General features: G+C 40.8%; 1 protein-coding gene across 3 annotated transcripts in view; it reads right to left on the bottom strand.

Moving 5' to 3' along the window:
- The window catches only part of LOC109037996 (uncharacterized), a 75,335-nt gene that overhangs the window by 11,224 nt on the left and 41,825 nt on the right, over window positions 1–22,286 (bottom strand). The window contains exon 1 of one of the 3 annotated variants that reach the window (XM_019052902.2): window positions 2,368–2,996. The exons of the other annotated variants lie outside the window; for them this stretch is intronic. Within the exon in view, the coding sequence (XP_018908447.2) occupies window positions 2,368–2,458 (91 nt within the window). The 5' untranslated portion in view covers window positions 2,459–2,996. Of the gene's footprint in view, window positions 1–2,367; window positions 2,997–22,286 lie in introns of those variants that run through there. 3 annotated transcript variants of the gene reach the window in all.

Raw genomic sequence — 22,286 nt, 5'->3', positions numbered from 1 at the left:
TATTGATCTGGAAATTTTGTTGTAGTTACTTACAAAAAAAAGGAAGTATGTAAGGTTGTCTATAAGAAAGCGGGCCCGACGCAAAATCAAAGGCCGTGGCGCGGCAGCGTTAGATATTGCATGGATATTTGGACATGCAGAGATATTTTCGGATATTTTCATACCCACCTCGAAGGATAGAGCTCCATGAAAAACTTTAAAGATCCCACAAAGAAGAAAGACCCTACCTCGTGGACCGGGATCCGCCGATCAGAATCGAATCGCTTCCGACCGCAGCGCTCTTTGGACCCTTAGTAAAGGTCAAATTAATTGAAGGAGGACAATCTCTTAGCGATCGGAGAGTCGAACATATTTCGTTAACAATTCGAGTTAAATTTTGCAACGTCGGTTGCGTAAATCGAAATAGCGAGGGGTGATCGTACTTTCAGAGACTTAGAGCTTTCATTTGGTAGAATATGAGGTACATCGGTCATATAGTTAACGAGATTGAAGGAGGATAAACGGTCTGGCGGCAAAGACGAAAGTATTTTGTTACCAATTCGAGGTAAATTTTGCAACGTCGGTTTCGCAAATCAAAAAACCGAGGGGTGTTGGTGCATTTAGAGACCTACAGCTTTCATTTGCGAGAATCCGAGGTAAATCGGTCCAATAGTTGCCGAAATTGAAGGAGGATAAACGGTCTGGCGGCAAGGACGAAAGAATTTTTTTACCAATTCGAGGTAAATTTTGCAACGTCGGTTGCGCAAATTGAAAAAACCGAGGGATGTTGCTACATTTAGAGACTAAGAGCTTAATGTTAAAAAGCCTACGCCAAAACTGTGCACTCGGAGTCTTCCGACGCGCCTCATTTACATGTTTGTGAGTTTTTCTATTTTCAAAAATGTTAAGCTCTTAGGCCCCCCCCCCCTCCAATTAGGCATACTGGAGTTCAAAATTTTCAGTAACCATTTTAGCCACGTTAAAGCCGTTGTTTGGCTGAATTTTTTGACATGTCACACTTATGTAGTAGGGTTAGCTGTGATTTCTCAAAATTTTGGGGCATCAAACCGCTCGGGGGCAGTCAATTTTGAAAATCATTTGTAACCATCTTACCTGTGCAACTACGTCCGGTACTTTGAGTCCTTGGACACGCCTCACTTACACGTTTTTGACTTTTTCGATTTTCAAAAATATTGAGCCCTTAGCCAGCCCCCCCTCCCATTAGGGACACTGGAGTTCAAAATTTTCAGTATGCACTTTGGCCACGTTAAAGCCGTCGTTGGGAGGAATTTTTAGACATGTCACACTTAGATAGTAGGTTTAGCTATGCCTTTTCAAAATTTTTAGCTTTTAAGCCCCTTGGGGTTAATTAATTTCAAAAATTATGTGTAACCTCGTAAACCACTGGAAATCGCTCGGAACCATGAGTTTTGTTTACATACCTCACATTAGCACTTCATTGTATTTCCAATTTCCAAAATTTTTAGATCTTACGGACCCCCCCCCCCCTCGGTTCACTTTGGGCCGATAAAGGGCCGATGTAAGCATTTGAAAGAACATGAGGGAATTGAATCACGTAACAAAAAATAAAAAAATAAATAAGTAAAAATAGATACATAAAAAAAAATAAAATAAGTAAAAAAAATAAATAAGTAAAAAAAAATAAATAAGTAAAAAAAAATAAATAAGTAAAAAAAAATAAATAAGTAAAAAAAAATAAATAAGTAAAAAAAAAATAAATAAGTAAAAAAATACATAAGTAAAAAAATAAATAAAATAGATAAATAAAAAATAAATACCTACCTAAGTAAAAAAGAAAAAAATAAAAATAAATAAAAAATAAAATTGCCCACCACTAGAAAATATTGTACTTTAGTATGCAGGCAATTCTGGGACAACTCTGGAACACTTCAAAATTAATATAGAGGGCACTGCAGTACAATCGGCCCCTGGGTGCAAGTTCTCCTACTCTGGGAAGCTAAATGGTGCAACTATTCCCCCATGGTGCAACGACTCCGTCATGGTGCAACGACGCTTACTCCATATGCGCTCAAGTTGCAATAACTCTTACTCGAGGAAACTATATATATATATATATATATATATATAATATATATATATATATATATATATATATATATATATATATATGAATTAGACTCAAGAAAGAAATAAAAAAGAAAACGGCTGTGGCGCTTTGAAGTAATCCAAAAATTCGAAAGAACTATTAGGATGTATGAACCAAACGGAGCAGGACCGAACCGAGCCATATTTTTTCTCTTTTTTTTTTTTTTTTTTTTTTTTAAACTTAAACAGTCGCTGAATTCCTCTAGCTGTCAAAAATTTGATGGTGAGAAAAGATATTTTGTCTGGAAAATGTTATCTTACCTATGAATAAAGATCCCATGGTGATCAGAAACGCTCCTAGCAGCAACCCGGCTTTTAATTTTGAATCAGAGAGGGAAAATGAGGAGGTCATTTTTTAAACTGTGATTCTTAGTTCTCAAACCAATGAAAGCGAACAGCAGTAAAATAACGCAGGCAAATTAATTGGAACACGGCATAAGCTAGCGAAAGGTCTAGTCAACTGTCTACCATAAAATACGCTCAGTTCTTGTGTTGCCCTAATATATGAGCGTAGTTTGAGGGTGTGTGAATCACAAGTCAACCTAATGTAAGACCGAATTTTAATGAGATTTATTATTATACAAGCCACTTATTTCATCCATGACTCATTGTTTGTGACAAGAGCTGCAGAGCATAGTAATTGTTACTGCGCGTAACTCCACAATTTTTAAATCCACCTTTTTCCCCTCGTTGTTAAATCGATCGCAAACTTGAGATAAAGCTAAATGCGAATTTGTTAAGCCCTATTTTCGTGAATGAGTCTGAACAATGGTGAGTGGAACGTAACAACTCGTTCGATTCACGGCCATAGAAACATTTCATTATCTAGTAAAAGGAAAATGCAAATGAATGAGTAGTTTAGATAATAGATATATGTTTTCTGGACGTTTATTTATCGATATTACGTAATAGTAAAGTAGTTTTGGCAGCTGACTGAAATGGCACAGCTATAGTTTTGTCAATTTGGAGTGTCAAGATCTTCATTTTTGGCAGGTGCCTGAAATGGTACAGCAATAGTTTTATCAAATTTGGAGTATCAAGATCTTTATTTTTGGTGTCTTTTTATTTCCATTTTTTTTATTAAAATTTTAACTTAAATCAAATTAATCACTCCGTGAAATGAAATATGAGCACTACATAGACGGTACAGGGCCGATTTACCTACTTGCCGCCCATGGGCCGCCTGTATTTTGCCGCCCCTTCTCATTCGTTCTGAAACATCGATACAAACCATCAAGTGAACGTGCTGGAGGAGGAGGGATGCATAAGACGCGTTTACTCGTGTTGGGCACATTTTTTGTGAAAGCCCTGTCAGCACTAGCAAAAGTTCACAGAACTTTGCGCGAAAATTAAGTTCCGTAAACCTATCTCTGTGTGGACGAGGCCTTTCATTTATAAGAAAAGAACGAACAAATTATGAAAGAAAAAACGTGAAAGTCATTTGGACCGCGTTAAACAGAAAGGAACCAAGCCACATAAGTTATTGCCAAATTTAATCGGGAAATTTCATTTTTTACGAGAGAACGTCCGTGCAGATTCCTTTGAAAATTTTATAGAATTTGCCTTGTATTATGGAGAAAATTCACTGAAATTTATACAAAAATCCGCACAACCGTTTTCATGTAAAAAATTAAATTGCTCGATTAAATTTGGCAATAGCTGATGTAGCTTGATTCCTTTCTGTTTAACGCGGTCCATTTAATGATTTTAATGTTTGCCACCGCGCCAACCGCACTGTGTTTGGCGCAATTCGTGAAGTATCCCTACAGTCTTGTGAGCGATATTCGCTTCACGCCGACCGCTGCTGACCGCACTGTTTTTGACGCAATGCGTGAAGTATTCATGCAGTCTTGTAGGCACTATGAGTTTCACGTCAACCGCTGCCGACCGAACTACATTTAACGCAATGCGTGAAGTCATGTAGGCGCTCATATGTGTTTCATGCTGACCGGCGCGCCGAGGACTTCTCCTTTCCATCTAAAGTCCTCGTCATCATTGCTTTTTGCGCCGCGCCGCTCCAGGCCAAATAGTGTGTTTGGTTTCTCTCTCAACTAGACTATTGAAAGGCGCTGTCTCTTATATCACCGAAAGACGAACAAATTCGAAATTACTGTACTTTAACTCTCAGAAAATGAGAGATTGTTTCGCCTTTTCTCGTTTGTAATTTTTTTCTGAATTAGATTTTTTCTTGATACCTACATTTGAAAAAAATTACAAAATTTGCCGCCCCCTAAACTTGCCGTCATGGGCCGCGGCCCATGTGGCCACCCCCTAAATCCGACCCTGAGACGATACAAAGCGTTTCTCTGTAAAAATGAAAAATGACAGAATGCATGGGTCTGTTGCACACAAGAGATACAGCCAAATAAATATACATTTTACGAGTAAAATATCACACTTCACAAATCCATTCCTTATCGCGCAATTTGCGTCGTTTGTAACACGCTTTTTCAAGTTTACCGCGTATGCGGCCACCGAGAGAAACTGCCCGCATACGTGGTAAACTTGAAAAAGCGTGTTACAAATTACGGAAATTGCGCGCTAAGGGACGGATTTCAGACTTTTTTGATGTGCCCAGTGTGGTTTTTGACCGACCCTACCGGTTAAAAGTGTATACAGCTGCCCGGATCTCTTGATAGCAACAGACCCATCCTCTCCACAAAATTCATCCTCCTTCTCCTTTTCTTGAAGAGAGACGTCAAGTAAAGGTGGGTATGCTGAAATAGTGTCATAATTTTGTGCCTTTATTAAGACAAGAAATTTATAGAAGGGAGTAATATTACTTTATGTGGACGGGGAGTTTTGCGTGTCACTAACCCACATAGAATTTCTAGCCGAGGGCTCTTCCTCCGATGACGGTGACTATGACGACGCGACTAGACAGGTTACGGACGACTCCACTGCGCACCGCATATTTTGCACTATCTTCGAACCTACGCGAGTTGCTCTTTTGCATCAAGCAGCAACGCTACCTTCTGCAAACCGTATGTATAAATAATTTAGGCAAGGTGTTATTAAATTCAACCGTCCTCGCGGGAAGTGATTTCAGTTTCGAAAATTCAAACGCTGTAATTAATACAATTGATTAGGAATTTTTTAATGAGCATATCGGTACAAGAAATGACCAAAAATATTCAGTCAAATGAGATTTTTGATCGCTCAAAATGTTTGGTTCAGAGAAAAGTCGTCTTGAGGAAAAACTATAAGAACTCCAAGCCGCAGTGCTGAAAGCTTGCAAAAATCGGAAAGTTATGCAATTTTAAACATGATAGAACCCCTCTCACCTGTTTCAGCTTAAAAATAGAGGTTTCTTTTCCCTCCACATTTCCTAAAGAAAGTTTTGCATTTGAAAGTTGCAATTTTAATGAATTGAAAAAGCTTTTAAATTTGCATGTCATGTAGTCAGTTTTTGTAGGCAAATGCATCATGTTTTTCGGAATTTGAATAATTTGGTCATCCTATGCTGTGTGCAAATAGAGCTAAATCAAACTACTGGCAAGAACCAACCGCATAATGATGCCAACGGAATTTTTTTAAGCATCGAAAGAGCAGACTCTTTGCCTTGCAAAAAACTTAGTTCCTTTCAGTTAAAACTAGATTTATTCCGTCGCTCCTCCGATGTAAGGTCGTATCTCAATTTCTACGTGAGTCCTGTTCTCCATTTGACTCTGTGCTTTCCAAGGCTCAAGTAAAATTACAGATACGTTCTCACGTTAGAAGAGCGTACATTTGCGGTCTTTCTCGGTATACGAGGAGCCTCAGTATCCATTGAGGCGGGATTCAAGCCAAGTGTCGGTTCGCAAAATCGAGTTTTGAGATTTCCAAAAAAATCTCCTTTGCGTCCTAAAGAATAAATTGCAAATAAGGCTCCGTTACAGATTTCCACGTGATAAAGAAAGTCCAGCCTTCGCAGTCCTTGAAACCAATTTATCAGTCAAGAAGATAAACTTAAACGGTTAACCCGTATAGACGTTTATCAAATACTTTTCTATACCCGCGTTCAAGTCTCAAAGATTATATTCGACAAGTTAAGACAGATCTTCTAGTAAGAAAAGAAGTTCAGCTGCTGCTCCGCAGTCCTTGAAACAACGTTTTCACTCAAGAATCAAAAGCTTAAATGATCATACCGTAGGAATGTTTGCCAAATACTTTTCCATCCCCGCGCTCAAGTCTTTTCGACTCTCGGACTATCGAGAACAGAGGCGTCCAATTATTATATACGCAATGCGCTCATCTGTTTTTTTTTTTTAAACCCCTCGATCGTATAGTAGCAGTCACTGAAAAATCGAGGCAACTGTATTAGCAAATTACTGTTCTAATACAAGGTTTCAATAGGAATGGCAATCGATCACTGCCCACGGTTATAGTCAAAGAGGTCGCTGTCGTTTTGATGTCGCAATGCATAATAGAACAATTTTTGGAAATCGCGACAGACCTAGGTCTCCTTCATCTCCAAACCCGTTGTCTTTCTAATCGGAATCAATCATCATTTTTCAATCGATCTTTAGGCAGAGTAGAAAATCAAGCAGCACACTGCCTTAAAGAAAGATTGGTTAAAGATACCGCTTTTCGGTTTATACCGAACACCGATGTTTTCCGCATTAGGTATAACTAAATTTTTCGACGGAACCAAATTTCGATTGGGGCAACCAAAGGTTCGGTTTCTGCGACCGCAACCCTGTTGTTCAGTATGAACCGGACTTTTATTTTCCCTATTATTTTTTATTTTCCTTTTATTTTTTGAAAGCTAAATGCATTTTTTGGACTTCCAATCCAGTTATGACGTCCCAAAGGCATATCCAAGCTTCTGTAAACACTGAGAAACAGGAATGAATATAAATTATATACCGCATTAGGTATAACTAAATTTTTTGACAGAACCAAATCTCGATTGGGGCAACCCAAGGTTCGGTTTCTGTGACCGCAACCCTGTTGTTCAGTATGAACCGAACTTTTATTTTCCCTGAAAGCTAAATGCATTTTTTGGACTTCCAATCCAGTCCTTGAAACCAATTTATCAGTCAAGAAGATAAACCCGTAAATACATACATAAAGTCGCGATTATAGCGCCGCCTCGCGCTCTGCGACGCCCAATCGCCATTGCCCCCTATCCTCCCAGAGATCATCAGGCAATTGGCACCTTCTGATCTCCTCCTCCACCCCTTGTCGCCAACCTTTCACAGGACGTCCACGCCGTCGCCTTCCGGGAGGAACCCAATCGAAGACCTGCTTGGGCAACCGATCATCTGCCAACCTTCGCACATGTCCATACCAGACCAACTGCTTGGACCTGATATCGTGCACGATGTCCTTTTCCACACCCATTATCTCGCGTACCCTTTCATTGCGGATACGCTCTCTTCTCGATATCCCAGCAGACCTTCGCCAAAAGTCCATCTCGGTTGCCCTAAGCATGTCTTCAGTTCTTTTCTTAAGTTGCCAGACCTCACTCCCGTAAGTTACGATACTCTTCACGATGACGTTGTAAATTTTCCTTTTGGTCTCCTTGGAGATACTCTGGTCCCAGAGAACCCCATTTAGCATCGCGATAGCTTTCCTGCCTTGCACATTCCGATCTTTAATGGCCCGATCCAAATTTCCGTCCTTAGTTAACCAAACTCCGAGATATTTATACTCTTCACAGTCCAGGATCTTCCGGCCATCCTCCAGTTCAATGCTTTGCTGATCACCACCGATAACCAACTTCTCCGTCTTAACCACATTTACTTCCATTCCCCACTTTCGGTATACTTCCACTAGCTTCCGCGTCATGTAATTCGCATCTTCTTCGTCCTGAGCTATTACCACCTGATCATCAGCAAAGCACAGAGTATAAAGGGTGCCATCTTCACGTAGCGGGACGCCCATTCCCGAACAGCATCTTTTCCATTCCTTTAAAACTTCTTCCAGGTACACTTTAAATAAGGTTGGCGACAAACAACACCCTTGTTTCAGTCCTTTAGTAATTAAAAACCCCAACGATAACTCCCCATGCGATTTAACCCTAGAGAAAGCCCCACCATAAAATTCCTTAATAGCACTAATTAGTCCCCCACTAAAACCCCTTTTGTTCAAGGCTTCCCAAAGTTTCATCAATGGCACACTATCGTAAGCTTTCTGGAGATCCACAAACACTAGATGTAATTCCTGGCCAACTCCCTTCTTTTTCTCTATGACGTGGATGATGGTAAATAAGTGATCAATCGTTGACCGACCGGCTCTGAAACCTGCTTGCTCTTCCGCTTCATGTTCTTTCCACTCCTCTTCAATTTTTGCTTTCAAGATTTTTCCATACACTTTGCTCAGGGTACCTGCAACCGACAGTCCTCTATAGTTATCACACTCATCTCATCAAGATGAGTAAACCCGTAAATAAATTAAGATAAATGGTTAACCCGTAAATAAATGAAGATAAATGGTTAACCCGTATAGACGTCTATTAAATACTTTTCTATGCCTGCGTTCAAGTCTCCAAGATTATATTTTACAAATTAAGACAGATATTCTTGTAAGAAAGGAAGTTGAGCTGGCATATCCAAAGGCATATCCAAGCTTCTGAAAAAACCGAGAAACACAGAGATGAATATACATTTTCTCGCTGAACGCACTCTCACGATCATGGATTGCTCTACTTGGCGGCAAAATTCGCTGGAACGGCGAGCGAAACTCGACCGAAACCAGTCGCGGGACCACAAGCACAAGCTTAGGCCCGGAGGCCCGGTGAGGAAGGCCAGGGCCATGGTCTTGGTCAGGGTCCTCGTCCCGGTCCCGTGCAGCCAACAGCGATCCGGCGCGACACGCGAACATCTGTGTTCTCTGCTGTGTCAATGCAAATGGCCTTGAGAAACGGTCACACCGGGAGTGTTGACCGCGCAAAGTCAACACTCTCTTTTCTCTTTCAGCATGTCTCTGCTGAGCCTCCTCGCAGTTGCCATTTGAGTGCATCAATCAGGGTACATCAGCATGTTTTCACCTCAGAATCTGGGCTCCTACCCTCCTATGCAAAATTGAATGGGTCAGATGCGCCGGTCACAAAATCATGTTTTGATGCTTGATTCTCGCAGATTAGCTAAAAATAATAAGATCTGTGTAAACAGCAACGAATCTACGTCAATATTAACCGAGATATCGTCCTTTGGAAAGTCAGGTTTATCAAAGGGCAATATTTCGATTAATATTTGACGTAGGAAGTTGCTGCGTGGACAGATCTTATTTTTAGCTAATCGACAAGAGTAAAGCGTCAAGACACGATTCTGCGACCAGCGCAACTGACCCATGGGTACGTTTTCCATGTATGAAACACAGCGATTACTTCAGCCAAATCTTTCATGGGGAAAAATTTGTTAGGGGATCTCCCCTAAAATTGTGGCACCACCCTAATGTGTAGGATTATATGGACATTTCCAATTAATTGTGGTAGTACCGCAACTCAATTAGGAGGAGCACAACAACATTTGGATTTATAATCTAATTTATTGGAGTACTACCTCAATTTGTGTCCAAGAAATGTCTAAGATGGGAACAGCTAAGCAAAGGAAGCAAACCTTGCTCAATTTGGAACAGAACTTCAAAAAATTTAAAAAATGGCCTAAAATTGATCAAATTCGATAGAAATTGCCGCAGAGAAAGATGAACTTTCAGATGCAGGAGGAAATGTCAATTACCCATCTACCTTTCCCAAACGATCCCTCTAGATTATGCCCCTAGATTGATGCCCCTAGATTGATGCCTCTAGATTCATGGATTCTAGGATCCATGGTCCATGACCCTCCTCCAGTTCTAATGTGCGTCCTATGGCCTACAAAGCAACGCAGCACAATTTAGCAACGTCGCAACTCGCATGTACGTATAAAACACCATTGGTTTGCTGGACCAGCCCGGGTTCACCTACTCTCCTGTCACTTTTACAGGCTCGTACACGAAAGCCATGTGGGAGAGAAAAGAAAGGGAGAAGGAAAGGATCGGCGAAAAAGGCTGCCGGTGGAGGCGGAGGCGGCGAGAGGGGGAGCACGGAAGTGCGGAAGTAAGAAAGAAGTTATGAGGAAGGAGTGGGAGGGGGAGGGGGAAGGAAGGCAAGAGGCTCGGTTTCGCGGTACTGGGATGCTGGGATGCTGTTGGCTGATCCGAGCCAGGGCACCAGGAATGCGGCTGCCAAGTGTTTCAGTGGGTCATCGCCATATTATTCCGGCTATCGATTATGTCCACATGTCTGCTGCCCTTTGTTTATGATTCATTGCTCGTCGCCGCGACGATGCTGATACCCCGAGCCAGCTCGCCGGCCGGTCGCACAGTGCGCACGCGCAGTCTCACACTATCGCTCCGGAGTGCGCGCTGGAATTTAAAGCACTGTTTGTCCGATCAACAATGCTGTAACCAGGAATTTTTCATCGGGAAAGTCTACATGCAAAACGCTCCTCGGGGAGATTAAGGGTTGTATACGTGGTCCATCCTCCTGTGGGCTGATTGTTGAAATTGATAGACTAAGCCATAGACAAAGAAGACAAAAGGGATATCGAGGGATCCTATCGGTGGAAGCGGGTGGTTCCAATGGACGAACAAGGTATATAATAGACTAACTAACGGCAACCTAAGAGAGACCCTATGGTTAGTCCATCATTTTCTTCCTTAGGCTACAAGAACCAACCATTTCAACCAATAGGATCGCTCCATACTCCCTATGCCTTGTTTGTCTATAGCTTTGTCTATCAATTTCAACAATCAACCAGCAGTTCCTTTCCTTAGGGAGGCCTCACCACTGTGGCTGTCATTTTGATGCAGGGAGATTTAACGAGACTTCCTACACAGGCGGATCTGGGGGGGCGCACGGGGCGCACGCCCCCCCCCCCCCCCTCGTTCGCCCAAATTAAAGGAGGTAGAAGAAAAGAAGGGAGATGAAAGAAAGGAACGGAGGAAAGAAGAAGGAAAAACACTAGTTATTATTCATTACGAAATTGACTAAAAGTGAATGCTTTAAAATTTCAGAAATTTTCTGGGGGAAGTCTCCGGACACACCATCCCCTTCCCGTTCGAGGTATCTGGATTCGCCTATGGCTCAGTGATGAGGCGTGAATGCTCGATTATTGATATTTCCCCATTTGAAGCTATGGAAAATAATCGATTGTTAAGCTGTTTGTTGCGAACACCCTGTTTATCGATCCTTTTCCATAGGTTCAAATGGCAGATTAATCGATACATCGCAAAGCACGCCACGCTACTGTCATTTAGCAGTCATTTTTGAGGAAAGTCGTGGATATATTCCCCTCAAATTTCCAGGGACTCTATGGGAAATTGCGAAAAAAAATTATCTGAAAAATTGGATGGAAAATATTCATAAGTTTCCCAGGAAATTCGTGCTCTATCAAAGGAAACTTGGCAACGCCTGAAGGTTCATACTGCGTTTTTCCTTAGCACAGCAGTACTGTTGGTCGCTATCATCACGCAAACAATAGACACTCCACGTAACATGCCGTCTTCACAGAGGAAAATGTAAATTGTATGGAGTAAAAAGTGATAGGAAATCGTGTAGGTAATCTCGACTGTATCATCTTACAAAAAGAACACTTTTACACTTGAAACAGGTATCTGGAGGGCGCGGGGTAAAGGCACTTCCTCTCTCCTCGATGTGTGGATGAGCCTGTGAGAATCGCCAAATGGAGACGTTTCGAGAACAATCCCACCGCGCTGCCGAGAAAGCGGTAAAAAATTTGACTGGCCAACGATGAATACCTCACAATTTTCGTCCATTCAAATTTCATTATTCCAGCGACTTTTAGATCGAAGGAGTCGCATGAAAGAATTTTAGCTCATTAGCTGAGCACTCTGGAAGAAAACATTCCAAAAGAACATTCCGCCTGATCGAGTGAAAGCAAAATATTAGACTCGCGATGAAATATTCTTTACTGAATTTTTTTTTCTTCTAAAATTCTGCCTACTCCAAAATGAAAGCATTTTAAGTGCAAAGACGGCAGGGTATGTGCTAATCGGGGCGCTAAAAAGTCAATCTTTGTTCTTACAACGCTAAGATTTTTCCCACGCGTTTGTTTGTTCGCTTTCAATTTCGTTATATATTTTGAATATTTATGCATCAATAAAAAATTATCAAAACGGATTTTAAGTACAGCATAGTAAAGTCCTTTTACAGAAAAGTAATCTGCATCAATGTGATCCTTAATTGGCATTGCAACCACAGAAAACCACCAAAAATATATAATTGTATTCATTTTCAAAAAAGAATTGCAGTGGTCTCATTTTACTGTCCATAGGCACAAGCTGATCTGTATACAACTGTAATCCGTTAGAGAGAAAATCTGGTCTTAGGAGCGTTTAATCCAAAAAAATTTCCGGAGGTAGATTCGTGAACCGCACATTCATGGATACGTGAAATATGTGAATACGTTCCAATTCAAAGACACGTGCGTTGATACCACTATTACCACTTTGGTGGGCCCACTTTTGCCTATCTTGTGAATTGAAGGCGAAAATTTCTCAAACTTGCTTTTCACTTGCAGGGACTCATTGATTATACACAATTTTTAACTCTTTCGGCCTTGCTGGGCCTGAGTTAGGGTTCTGGGTGGGCGGCTCTCGAAGTCGCAAGCTTTTAAAGGGTTCTCCAGAAATTGTCCATAATTTAAATGCCTCAAGAGCAATGGTGAGCTGTTTTTGTAGGAAAAAATTTAGAAATTCGAAAAATGACAAAAAATCTCTGCGAAAATATATGTTTTATCAGTGGAAATTTGGCAAGTATCGGATGTTCATACGGCGTTCTTCCTAAGCACGGGAGATTTGTAAACCCCTCCCCTCCCCAACCTTCCATGGCTTTAATCCTTGCCCACCGTCATCCATGTCCGCTCCTCAACGGATGTATCTGATGATCAGCAAAAGCTGTGAACACGAGCCCAAGCTCGTGGCCTAGTACGAGCCGGCGATCTTGGACGGGATGAAAGATAACAATTAAGCCCTGAATATTCCGATCGGCTTTTCGCAGGTCCCGGTGGGATTAGCACTCGGAGCTGGAGCTGGAAGGTGAGATGATATAACGGTCGGTGCAGCGCGACACGGACGCGCGGCGCGGCGGCGAGTTTGCGGCCGGAGTCCGAGGTCGGGGGTCACCCAGCACTGCTCGGTAGGCGATTAGCTCGCTCCTTAGTGGTTAGTCTACTTCAATGAGCCCCGAGTAATGAATTACCGTGCCACACTTGTGTGTGTAGTCCGCTCGGTGGTCCCATTATACCATCTTATGGACCTACACGGAGAAAAAAACCTCGGTTCGGATCACACATCTGGAACTTCAGTTCTTACATCTGAAGTACTTCAGATGTAAGAACTGAAGTTCTAGATGTGTGATCCGAACTTCGACAGCTGGACCTAAAGTGTTCAGATGCTCAATCCGAAAACTTCGGAGATCCATACGACATAAACTTCGGGTCCCATGCACGAAGTTTTTTTCTCCGTGTTCGTTGATCCACTCAGGAAAACTTTGACTCCTTGCATTCTGAATCCAGTTTTGACTCAGTCATCTTAGGCTTCATTATGAAGCTCTTAGGCGAACCAGAAAAACATGATGGACATTGTATTCGGATTATGAACAAATTATTACGTCATGGCCCAACAGCTAGTCTGGTGTGGTCCTTGTCACGTTATAACAGGATGACAAAGAAAGACTGTCGAAGAAGATACTTGATTGGGTTCCTCCTGGGAAGAGACGAAGGGAACGCCCAGTGAAAGGGTGGCGACAGGGGGTCTTAGAAGAAATGGGGGAATGCCAATACCCTGAAGGGCTTTGGGAGGATAGGGTGCTTTGGCGGCTGGGTGTTGCAGAGCGCCAAAGAGCGTTATGAAAGCGACTTTTATGTACGTATATACCAGAGACAAGAAACGCTCCACTGGTATCTTGACAATGGTGGAAGCTTTTACTTTCGGCAGGACCGGATTTTCCTTCTTGCCGTCCATGGGCCGCTTGTATTTTGCCGCCCCCTTCTCATTCGTTTTGAAACATCAATAAAAACCATCAAGTGAACGTGTCAGCGGGGGAGGGGTGCATAAGACGCGTTTACTCGTGTTGAACACATTTTTTGGGAAAGCCCTGTCAATACTACTAGCAAAAGGTCACGGAACTTAGCGTGAAAGTCAAGTTTCGTAAACCTATCTCTAATGGACAAGGCTTTCCATTCATAAGAAATAAACGAAAAAATTATGAAAGAACAAACACAAAATTTAGTTTAATGATTTTAACTTCCGCCTCCGCGCCGCGCCGACCGCTCCGTGTTTGGCGCAATGCGTGAAGTATTCACGCAGTCTTGTAGGCGCTATGCGTTTCCCGCTGACCGCATGCGCAGTGTGTTTGGCGCAATGCGTGAAGTATTCATGCATTCTTGTAGGCGCTATCCGTTTCACGCTGACCACAATAACCGCACTGTGTTTGATGCAATGCGTGAAGTATTCGTGCAGTCTTGTAGGCGCTAATATGTGTTACATGCCGATTGCCGCGCCGAGGGCTTCTCCTTTTCATCTCAAGTCCTCGTCATCATTTCTCCCTAAGTCGCGCCGTTCCAGGCCGAATCGTGTGTTTGGTTTCTCTCTTAACTCGACTAATTAAAGGTGCTGTCTCTTGTATCGCACTGAAAGACGACAAAATTAGAAATTACTATACTCTCAGAAAATGAGAGATTTCCTGATTAAATATAATCATCAACGGACCTCGTATTTTCTGACAAAAGTCGTAATCTGTCAAAAATAAACATTTTTATGCTAAAAAGAATATTTCAAAATTAATGAAATGAACATTAATTCTCTAGTTCCTTTTACTTTCCTACATTTTTACATAGTTTCGTTCACTACGCATACGTTTGATTGTCACAGCGCACGTGCCGGGAAAAATCGGATCTAGACCCACAGTGACACCGTACAATAAACCTATCTCGATTTTCGACGTTGCAGATTTCTTGTCGCGTTTTATTTTGTATAGGTGTATGGAAAACCAACGAAAATCATTTCTTGGAATTTGTGATTCTTACTGTGTTTCAAAAGTTTCGAAGCTCTCCCAAAACAATAGCACACTTTAAACAGTATGTATCGAAAAACTTATCAGATTGACATTGTCAATAATAATTCGTTCGCTCAACTTTCGTTTCAGCGAATTATTATTCATGTCATTTTCTCTCATCCTACGTTTTCTCCAGTAATCATCTGTTTTTCTTCATCCTGTACAGAAGATTTTCTGAAAACTTCAAATAATAATGTTTAAAATGGCTTTTCCTAAAAAATAAATATAAAAATAAAAATAAGAACAATAGTGAGGATGTTGAATCGTCACAATCGAGTTAAAAGTTTTGTGGCTTTCACTATCCGTATCCTTTGATCAGGCGCGTTCACGGGCCAACAGGGACCATCTTTATTGATCAGTTGCATCTACTGAATGTGGTTTCACTGTGTGAAGAGAAACGCATGCATGAGAGAGGGAACCTAGCACTTTAGCGTAAAGGTTTTTCACGCATTGAGGCGTAAAACGTGTGATCGCGTTCCAGGCGAGGAGGCCAATGATCAGGCATTTGATCACATTCTCTCGTTTACGCCAACGCCTTGCCAATCTCAGAGCTCAACTATGAGCGATCAGTTTTGACCCGCGGCTTTAAGTTTCATTGAATTGAGTTCTCACACTGAAGGTAGAATTTTTGCGCAGAAAGGTCTCGCTCATTATGATAAGTATACGTGTATACGCATTCAGGTAAGAATTAAAGGATCGTAATTATATTTGAATTGTATAACATTGATGAATGATTTAGGTAAGATGTATCATCCAAAAAAAAGTTCACGTTTATGTTAATGTTTTAAATGTTCGTGCTCTGTGTGTAATTGCACGTAATATTCGTTTTCAAAGTTCCTTTGTGTTAAAATCTGCCACGCTATGTTGGGATACGAAATGATCAACAGATTGAGATAGATGATAGGGTTCGTGCAGTGCTCTCTGCATCAAACGGTTAAACTGATGATTTTTTAAAAAATCTAATAGAGCTGTACCTTTTTCTATCGTCACCGAGTTATATGATCCACTGTAAAGTCAAATGTTGTCTGCCGCAAAGGAAACGTATCATAAAGAAGTCGTCATCGTGACAATTTAAGTTCCGTTGTCACGCTAATTCTTAGCCTTAAAAGGCACGCTTACACAAAATAAAAGGAGATGATGAAGAAGAAAGGAAGAGATGAAGATTGATTCAATTCATAGCACCGATAACTGCATAATTCCGTGATGCAACTATTCCACCTCGGCGACTGTGCGTGAAGTGTAGAATAAACTGAAGGCGCTTTGGCTCATTTTGACCACACAAAGATGCAAACCGCCATAAGCCGCTAGCAAATAATTTCTCCGATGAGTTAAGTTCATTTGTCTTAATGTGTAGTGCTTTTAAATTTTATCTTCACAATTTCAGTCAGTTTTATTTTTTTAATCATGTCGTGCTGTTCCGTGTTATTGAAAGAGTATTGATTGATGGTGCTCATCTCATAGTTGGATGCTTGCGTCGTAGGTGCATCCTCTTACCACTCCTCATATTCCACGTTTAAAGCATCTGTCATAATTTTATCCTCATAAAAATGCGTTCATATTTGGACCGCGTTTAGCAGAAAGGAACCAAGCCACATCAGCTATTGCCAAATTTAATTGGATAATTTAATTTTTTACATGAAAACGGGTGTGCGGATTTCCGTGCAAATTTCAGTGAATTTCCTCCCCGGCCAGTACGAAGAAAATTCCTCAAAATTTTGAAAGGAATCCGCACAAACGTTCTCTCGTAAAAAATTAAGTTGTCCAGTTTTTGGCAATAGCTGATGTGGCTTGGTTCCTTTCTGCTCAACGCGGTCCATTTAATGCATCTATGTTTAACGAAAGAGCAGCACCAACGCCCAACAAATCAAAATAAATCGATAGTCTTGCAGAATGTCAAATGACGCATCACATCAATGGAACCGTCACACTTAGAAGAAGTGATATCGATTGGCAAAAATGAAAGATGCATTCAATCGAAGTCTCGCCTTGGATTGGTTTCAAGTGTGAATAATGAGTTTATGTGCAATTTTTGTGAAATGAAATGAAATGGGTCAAAAGCACTGACAGAACAGAAGCCATAAGAGTGTGAACGTTCAATTTATCACTCGAACGAACTCGAATAAGTAATCTGATCGAACGTGAAATTGCACCACTTGCTTCCGTAAGAAAAAGGCGGCGCGCAGCGGAGGAGAAATAATAGAAGAAGAAACAGAAAGAACAAAGTTTTTCACGTTATTTTTCCTTCATTCCTCGAAATCAGGGTTTCAGCCTATGATTCCTGCATCTATGCCACCCATGCCTGTCCCTCCTTCTCCCTTTTTAATTAAAAAGATCGGTGGCTCGTCGAAGCCAAAATAGGCCCGTATTTCGTGAACACTGAAACGTGGCTCATCGCAGTTATCGTTTTAGTATAACCAGTAAGATAGTTTGCAAATTATCTGATGCTTTCTAAGTAATCTTTATTGGTTTTTCCCATTTTTTTCATTTTTATACTTTTTTTTCACTTCTAATGTGGTAAAAGCTGAATTAATATTTTGAAAAGTTTCTAAGTTTTTTAGTTTCAGCATCTCTGTTAATCTACGTTTCATTCGGCAGTACTAATCCTCGTGCAGACTTGTCGACCAGGCATCCGACACATTTCGAATCGGAAATAGAAGCCCGTGGATTTGTTTTAAATTTCGATTTTGAATTTTTCCCTTTTTAACGAAATTTTTTTCCATTTAAATGCACTTCTTCTGTACTTCAACAACTTATGCTCTTATCTCACATCTGAATGAAGCAATGATCCTCCAACACGTGTAAATACTACTGGTAAAAGCATGCAATTTCAGTCGAATGTAGCACTGCTGCAATGGACGACGATGCCTCTCATTCTCTCTTTCTCGCGTGCAACGCCCGTCAAACCGCAAACATTCCTCAGAAGTAGTGGCGGATCTTGAAAGGCATGTCCGTCTCTCGTCAGTTGAGTCATACATCCAAGCATACAGGAAACCGGAAACGACTTTAAGTTCTCAGGCATTATTTCCATTTCCTGATTCATTTCAGCTCTGAGAAATCTTGTATTTTTGAGAAAACTTGCGATACACCATTTACACCTAAAACAATGAATATCTCTGCAATTTTATCAATAATTTTAGATTGGTCTTTAACATTTCAATTAAGACTCATCTGTGGTCGATGGCAAATCCGGCAGTAGTTTTCGAAAATTCATTTTCACCTCCGTTTTAGTGTACAAAAAAAAAATGAATTATAAGATCAAGCTCTTATTGCGATTCAAAAGTTTTTAAGCTCTCTCGAAACAATCGCTTACTTTACACATTGGCATTAATTTATTTGCTCAACTTTCTTTACAGCAAATTATTTTCCATTATATCTTCTCTTGCTCAACATTTTCTTCATTAAAAATCTGTTTTGTCATTTAATATTCAAAGAATCTCCGTAACTATTATACTCCACCATTAATTATCTCTTCCTCAGATTGCCCGCATTAGAGTGGAGTGCCATGAAATAGTTTTGGCGGGCAAAAGTCTTTAATCCGATATTTTTTCATTAAAATTATGGAGAACTCTCAGGACACCTTTTAACTTCACTAATGAATTCTAATCGCTCGCTGAATAAATCGACCTATCCGCATCATTATCCTTAGGATGCAACGCAGCAAAGTTCTCGTATAATTCCTGTCGACAAAATCGCCTTCAACTCCTCGTGTAGGCAAAATCACCTTTTTGATGCGCGAATAGTTGCTACGCCAGGCGCTAGATTCCTGTTATTCACTTCTTATTTCACTGCCGACCAGACCTAATACTCATAGCAGAGTGTTTTTACCATCCTATATTATAGAAAAAAATCTTCACTACATTGTAGAGCCTCGTATACACCGATAGAAATACACATTCATTAAATTTGACCGATATTGGCGGAGAGAAACCAAGTCAAACCAAGGTGGAACCGGTGAAATAAATAGGTGTGAGGTTTCAGTCCTCATGAAGATTGAATATAAAAGTTTAGCACCTATTTTTTACGTACGGAAGAGTGCTTCTTGATTATAAGCATTTAACTTATAGAGAATATTCAAACCTAACTGATCTCAAAACTGCTTCTCTCAAAGCTGTTCCCCTTATTATTACTCAAACTTTGCGGTGTTGACTAAGATTCAATTTTAGGGGTTTTTTGGTATCGCATACTGCATATTGAACTCCTCTGCATAGGATTGCTGAAGTATGATCATATCACCCCTCCTCCTCCTCCTCCTCCCCCCTCCCCGTCTCTGTCAAGCTCATTTTTTCTGGCCACTTCTTATATAAGAAAATGAATAAAAATAAAGTATCAGGACCCCGCGCACGAACTTTGTTAAACCATTATAAGAAAGGAGGGTTAAAACACTCACATGCACGTCAATTTTTTAAAATAATGCGGACTCGTTTTGTTTTTTAAAAAAAAAAAAACAAATTACGCGCACAAGAGTGTTTTTAAATTTTCTTTTAATATATATAAGGAAGCTTAACTTTTCGACGATCATCGAACCCAAGAAACTCGACGAGGAATCTTAAAATAAAACAAGCCGGAAAGAACTCAAGAGTCTTCTTTTCGGGTCATTCGAGCCTCACAATCAATTACTCACATGAAGCTTTCACGTCCGTCAGATTAATGATACACCCTTCGATATGAAGCTGAAAAGCCAGGTCGATTCCCTCGCGCCTTCAAGGTCAAAGGTCACTTACCGAACCCTTCATTTCCTTGTTGCTTTGTATCCTTTCATATCTATATTTTAGCTTCCGTTTGACTGCGGATTTCCACTCTTCACCCTTTGATGTAAACTCTACACCTGGATAGTTATAGCTACGTCCGCTCCGCCGCGCTGAGTTCTCGTGGGTTCACCAAGGCGATGGTTTCAGCCCTCTAGCTTTTCGTAACCAGCTATGAAGAACGGGTGTGAGACCTTTGATAATTGCAGTGGCTTGACTCTTAAGTTCTTTTCGCCGATTTTTAAACGTGAAAAGTCGAAATTTCTACGGATTCCATTCCGCGTTTACTCTCGAAGTCTCCGCGCTATTACGGCTGTTTTGAAACGCGTTTAGACTTCGGTTCATCTTAAGCAACTTTTAAAAAGTTCGTTGGTTTGGTATTTAATTGTTACAGCTTGAGTGCTTTGTGCGAGTTTTGAAATCTTGAGGTTGACCACTGCCTCCCATCAGGGTCAGTCTAGCTGATGACACTATGAACCGCGATTCATAGTTTGGTATCTTAAAAGAGGGGGATGAGGAAAGACCTCTCCACGTAGTAGAGAGACCCGGAGGGCCAATCCCTGAATATTTAAAATTTAACTCTCTGAAGTATTCTCGACTGTTTAGTGAAAATTTTGGCTTGGAAATGCTGATAAAATCTGATCTAAATTAGTCTCGTTGAGGACGGAAAGGGTCTCATAAATTTTGGATGAGCTTCAACACCCTAGAGATGGTTCTTTCAAAAGTAGAAAAAATAAAAAGTAAGACAAAAAATTTCCGACTTTATAATTTTCCTCTGATAATCATCAGCACGATCCTCTGTTATCAGCATTTTCAGTTTGTAGCCTAAATAAGGGCCTTGGAGGACAAGGCGCATAAGTGTAATTTTTGAAAAAAATGAGGAACTAATGTTTCAAGTAAAACTAGTCTTGAATTCTTGATGAATATTCTGACCCTGGTAAAAATTGGCGTTAGGAGCTGTGTTTCAAAATACCATAGGAATTCTTATAGCCGGCTAAAGAGGGCAATAGAAAATCATATAGCTGGCTCAGCTGGCTGTAGAAAGCGGAGCAAATCATATAGCCGGGCTATACGAAGCGATAAAAAAGTATACGCCGGGCTACAATTCCTATCGCCGGGCTTTACACTTTATCGCCATCGGCTATAAGAGGCTATAAGAAATTGTGTAGAAATTCGTGTGCTTTGGAAATCATTAAGTTTGATACGGAACCACTATAATATTTACAAAACACACATTATACTTTTCTTTTAATACATATTTTTTTCCATCAATTAAAATGAGAATAATTCATACAGGATGTGCAAACATTTCAAAATCATGAGTTGAAAAACGCTGACTCCGCAAGATTATATATTGGAGCCTAACACAAAGCAGAGCGGCGCGCTGCCAGCGATAAGCGCGCACCAGCGCCTACAAACCTAACTGGGATACTTCACGCATTGCGCAATGCGCGAAGTATCCCTGTTAGGTTTGTAGGCGCTAAGGCGCTTTTCGCGCTGGCTGCCCGCCCGCCGCGCCGCAGCATGCCACGGCGCTTGCAACTATTTCACACCAGAGGTATTGCACAGTATCATACGAAATTGAAGGCGCTCCCACATATTAGGAATGGCAGGCATCCTTCCAATGTACGGAGCTTTCCGCGCAAAATTAATCAAGACACTACGGCCCAAAAATAGAGCGGTAGTCCAAAAACTCATAAAGTCCTAGCATCCGTAATTAGTAACATTTAGCACACACTTTATCGCCTGGCTGTTGCTCAATCGCCATCGGCTATAAAAGGCTATAAGAAATTGTGCAGCCGGCTATAAAAGCTATTGAAAATCTTACAGCCGGCTTTACGTCTATGGTATTTTGGAATACGGACTCTACTGCCAATTTTTACCAGGGGATAAAAATTCGCTCCCAAAATTCAATTTAAAAGCATTAAAAAGTCAATCTAAATTGTCTTTCTGCCCTAAGAATCCATGTAATTTCGAAATTTCAAACACGTATTTCTCGAAATAGCAAAAACTGCACTTATTTGCCTTGTCCTCCAAGGCCCTCAAATTAGGTACGAATGTTCCATTATCCATACTATGTGGTCGCTTCAGTGATCAATCGCAGAAATATGTATTTTTGATCGTCCACGAGGAGAAGGACCTTACCTCTTACAGGAATAATTTTCAGTAGAGCTATTTTTCCCACGTTGGTTCAAGCATTTGCGTTTTGAGATTTCATTGAAAAATTTTCTCAAGTGACTTACAGTTGAGGAGGTTGCGAGCGGGGTAGCTCAATTTTGTGTGGATCGAGGACTTAAAGTTTTTTCTTATTCAACAATTTCCCCTCTTAAACAAGGCAGAGTGTAATTTTGAATGGCTTTTTCTCGAAATTACGTTTTTTTGTTGTTGTT

The sequence above is a fragment of the Bemisia tabaci genome, chromosome 4, assembly GCF_918797505.1.
Source record: "Bemisia tabaci chromosome 4, PGI_BMITA_v3".
Lineage (NCBI taxonomy): Eukaryota > Metazoa > Arthropoda > Insecta > Hemiptera > Aleyrodidae > Bemisia > Bemisia tabaci.
This window is presented reverse-complemented; position numbering and strand designations above follow the sequence as displayed.